Below are 4,980 nucleotides of genomic sequence, written 5' to 3' on the forward strand. Positions count from 1 at the left end.
ATTCTCGTTCCTGGCTCAAGAGGCAAGGAGCTGCTTTCAGCCCTTGAAGGAAATTAAGAGCCACCTGGGTAGTGCAAACACTTGCCATTGCTAATCACAATCAGTGCTCACTCCCTCACCTGGAGAAAACTTTGCCTGCTGTTAACTCCTGCCATCCAACACTTTGCAAACTCCTTGCACTCCCCCTTTTTAAAGTCCCCAGCAGGTCATGACTTGCTGTTTGAGGAACTCTCCTATAGATGATACATTTTCAAGCATTATTATTATTATTATTATTATTATTATTATTATTATTATTATTATTATTATTATTGCTGTGACTATATGCCAGTTGTAACAGGAATGTGTTCCCCAGCATGGGCAGAAGATAGAAATAAATATTTAGCTGAATGTGGAGAAACTTTTCGCTGTCAAGTACAAACAAAACACTGTTAGAGAGGGAATGCAGACACAGCTGCCTAATAAGCAATGTCAGCTTGTATACAACATCTCTACTACAGATTCAGGTCACACCTTTATTTACATTTTTAGTGGTTTTGTGTAATGGTGTACATATATACTCTACCTTGGGAAAATACTGTCCCTGGTATTAGGATTGCCATCACTGTCACTCCAGAAATCTGTGTAGCACCAGGATAGCATTAGCCAACAGATACTGGTTCAATACTTATTGCTGGGTACTTACTTTCTGGCAGCTCTCGATGAATTCGTCTATGGTAACTACTCCATCTTTGTTTTTGTCCATTTTCTGTTCAGAAAGAATAAGAGTGTATGTTTATCCTCCTGAATTCCTGTGTAAAGCAAGTCCTTTTTATTATTCATTTTGATTATGTGCTAGCCTAGGAACAACCAGGCCAAAATGCTGTAAAGATGTAGTAAGTTATGTACTAGAACAAGCTTAAGGAGCTTATTGTTGAAAAGGCACAGTGTAATGAGTAGATCTGAGAAACTTGGAATGGAACCACAGAGAAGGAAAAGGATTACAAAATTGGTAGGATATGCAAAACTGTTATGACAATGAAAATTTTTCCATACCTGCTAACAGAGCAGTCTTTTTGGCTCCCTATGTTACCGACCCACCTGGAAAAATGTTTCCACATGTTGTCTAGGTGCATCCTCCTTAAGAACAGGATAGGTGCATTTTCCCATCATATCATATATTGCTTTCATGATATCAAGCATTTCCTGAAGAGAAAAAAATATGTCTGTGTAATGTAAGGTGCGTAGTACACACTTCTTTGACTCAGAACACATAAATGATTTTTAGGATTTACACTTTAGAATAAAATTTTGAGATCATGCCTGTTATTTTATGACCAAACAGCTTCAAGAAGGAACTACTATGTTCCTAGAAATGCATGTTAGTTCAGTTTTCATAGATTAACTTGTTAAATAGATGCAGTTGTATGATTTTGATTTTAAATTATTTAGAATATATGCAAGTTCACGGATTTTGGGAAGAATCTCCTGAGGTCTTGTGGATAAAACGAAACAGGAAAAGAAGTTCTGTAACAGCAAGTGAATGGTCAAAGTACATCAGCTTCTTACAACTGAATTTTCCCTAGAGAAAACAGAAACACCCATGCACACACCTGTACATATGCAAAGACTCCTCCTTTTATATCAAAAGCTTTGGATTTTGTTAATAGAGTGGCTTGTGAAAACTGTAAGAATAATTAGTAAAAAAGTCCCCTGCCAGTATGCTGTGAAATTATTCTATAGATCTTTTTATAATAATCACAAAGTGTTTTTCTACAACTGTAAAATGATAACTCTCACTTGCAGAGTGAAAGATGTAAGAATCTTTTTATATAAATTCTTTTTCAAGTAAAAATTTTTAGACGTAGATTTATAAAATGGGTAGCAGTTGTGGCCCGCTTACTTAATTCTTTTTTATCCAAATGTCCTACTGAACTATTTTATTACAGTGACTGTATGTGCCAATACATAGGCATAAGTTGAAGCCAAACATTTCTGTACCTGGAGAATTTTGACCTTTTACAATTTCTGTGATGATTTTCCCTTTTCAGTTTTTCTACATACCTTTAAAATGAGAAAAATTATTTTTTAGCATGTCTAGTTTCATAATATGTTATGTGTTTATTAGTTAACACATGTAATCTGCGAATGAAGCCATTCTTTGAAAGCAGGACTTACATTTGCAACCTTTAGTTTCAGTGTTTAGTGTAAAAAGTAGACCTTACCTCTTTAGTTATATATCCATCCTTATTTATATCATACAAATTGAAAGCCCAGTTCAGTTTCTCCTGCACTGTCCCTCGCAGTAAAATTGAGAGACCCATAACAAAATCCTAAGTAGACAAAAGGTCTCAGTCAGCTTGGAATTGAGCAGTTTTTCACAAACACTTAGAAATCCGGAATAATGCATTCATCAGAATTGCTGGTTATTGAAATGATTAACAATCTAGCACTGTATACTACACCTGTAATTAATAAGTAAATTGAGTAATTTTCTATAAAATAAGCCATAATTTTCTCTTAGTGGATTTATGCCTCTGAAATGCCTCACATAAGCAGTTGCTGTTGAACTTCATACCAGAGAAAAGCAATCCCCATGGTTTAATGGTCAAAAAAAAATCTTAAATGGGAGGTAGATTAATCTAAGCACAGGAGACCAATTTTGGGAGAACTATCTACTAAGGAACATTAAATTCTTGTTAAATCTATACCTTGTTGGAAGTGGAATATGTAGTTCCCAGACCTCTTAGAGAAATCTGCTGCAGTCAACATTTGAAACTTCGTGTATGCTATAGTACACCTCAATACTTAAACCTTTTATTGGAAACATGATAGAGAATAATATTTATTATGTGTCCATGTGCCACCTTAATGGTTTTGTGACCCGACAGTGCTCTATTGCTGCAAAGCTATTCCACAGAAATAAATCAGAAGACTTCTAAGATTATATATAGTATTTGGTTATAGATTTTTGTTTCATAATTAATATTCTTTGGACAGCACAAACCTCATTTACAATTAGTGACTATCTTCCAGATTGCCAAAAATATCAACTGGGATGTGTCATCTAACATGTTAACTTTTTTTTTTTAAACAATGGCTTTTTTTTTTTCCTGGCTCCTCTACCTTTTTCTATTTGATAAGCTTCTAAACCCATAAATCTGTGAAACCGTCGCCATAATAGGTTGAGCAGAATATGGCAAGAGCTTATATTTGAATGTGTGCTTCTATGTCATTGGCAAAGACATACAAGAAGTCTTAGAGTAAATTTAAAGCAGAGACTATAAAAGCTGAAAAATTTCTTACTGGCACCAGCAAAGTTTATGCACTTCTTTAAAACAGGAACAATGGAAAAGACCACACTGAGGTTAGACACAGGTTTGATGTAGCACAGTCAGGTAAGTCTATCTGACACAGTGAAACACACACAGATATCACGGCCTCAGATGGTCTAGTGGGCACAGACAGCTCTTTTGACAACTTCAGTCTTTTTAACAATTCAGTGGTATGCTCTGGGTTTTCTTAGCCTGACATAAATTTCTGTGTTATTGGTATATGTGCCCTTTGGGGTAAACGGATACATGAATCTCGAAAGAGTTTTGCTCTTGTCTTGTCTACATCTCCATGACTAATTGAGGGTCACAGGGTTAAATCTCCAAACAGCTCTTTAACAGTGTACTATTAAATATTAAAATGTTCAAGAAATTCAGAACAGATTTGATCACATTACAGGGTTAGCAATTAACCTTTTCAATTCAGTACTGTTTCTTTACATCTTTTTTGCACTGTTTTACATTCTTGATATAGCTTTTACTGAAGTCCTTTGCAAAAGTCTCCAGTAATTTTGTTTTCTTAGAGGTTATATTTCAGAACTCTGAATTTATTTTTAATTTGGCACCAGCAATATTTTTGCATTTATTCTATCTAAACCATATCTGTTTTTCTTTTCCTGATTATTTCTCTTTCTTCCTTTTTTTGATGCACTGCCCATATGTCAGCTGGCTTCCTGGCATCATTTACATCCCCATTTGCAAGGCCGCCCTTCTACCATCAGTGTTAAAAACCATGCCTCAAAAACCCTTGACTTTATGCTGTTTTGCATAGGATTACTTTGGCCTAGATCCTCAAAGAGAAACAGGTCTGTGTGAAAATGTTCCTATTATTACTCCAAATGGCGATGTGGTGGTTTCCAGACTAAACTTCAAAGTCCAGGAGGGAATGAATCTTTTAATCACTGGACCCAATGGCTGTGGGAAGAGTTCACTTTTCAGAATTTTAAGTGATCTGTGGCCTGTGTATGAAGGAGTTCTGTAGAAACCCCCTCCACAGCACATGTTTTATATACCACAAAGGCCCCACATGTCCACTGGACCGCTACGTGATCAAGTCATCTATCCAGACTCAGTGGATGACATGCATGAGAAAGGCTGCCAAGATCAAGATCTGGAGAGCATCCTGCATATGGTTCATCTGTACCACATAGTTCAAAGAGAAGGAGGCTATTTATTTATCTTCTCTTATTTTGGGGGTTGGATCAGATGACCTCTAGGGGTCCCATCCAACCCAAAACATTCTATGATTCTATGTATGGTGGAAGGCGATGTGTGTGTTAGGAGCGTTATAGCTATACTAGCTTTTAAGCTAGTAATCCAGTGCAGAATGCCATAGTAAAGCACCAGCACTTAGGGTAGCAGCTAAGCTCAGAGAGCATCTGTACTTTTAGAGCCCATGTGTTTTTGAAGGAAGATTCACAGTACTGCTTGGACGCTTACATCCCCTGAGGATGCCAACACTGTCCACTGAGAGGGACAGTCCTGCTCAGCTGTGCACCTAAGAGGTTCAGCTGATCTAGGTTCACAAAGGAGCCTAAAACTCCGAAGGAGGCCTGAACTGAGACACAGCCCTAGGTCAGGTCTCTCTTCAGTCTGTGACAGCAGAGTTAGAAGCACAGAAGTGTGTGCTTTGGTACTTGCCTTTACTCCTCTCCACAGCTTCTTATTT

At 36.9% G+C, this 4,980-nt stretch overlaps 1 protein-coding gene across 2 annotated transcripts in view; it reads right to left on the reverse strand.

The window, feature by feature from the left end:
• Nucleotides 1-4,980, reverse strand: part of KCNIP4 (potassium voltage-gated channel interacting protein 4) — a 231,264-nt gene that overhangs the window by 5,352 nt on the left and 220,932 nt on the right. For both annotated transcript variants that reach the window (XM_009648034.2, XM_009648035.2), the window contains 3 exons: nucleotides 2,205-2,312; nucleotides 1,081-1,185; nucleotides 686-748 (listed from right to left, as the gene is read on the reverse strand). In XM_009648034.2, coding sequence (XP_009646329.1) covers nucleotides 686-748; nucleotides 1,081-1,185; nucleotides 2,205-2,312 — 276 coding nt within the window. The remainder of the gene's footprint in view (nucleotides 1-685; nucleotides 749-1,080; nucleotides 1,186-2,204; nucleotides 2,313-4,980) is intronic.

Source organism: Egretta garzetta, unplaced genomic scaffold (genome assembly GCF_000687185.1).
Source record: "Egretta garzetta isolate BGI_Z169 unplaced genomic scaffold, ASM68718v1 scaffold151, whole genome shotgun sequence".
In the NCBI taxonomy this organism is placed as follows: Eukaryota; Metazoa; Chordata; class Aves; order Pelecaniformes; family Ardeidae; genus Egretta; species Egretta garzetta.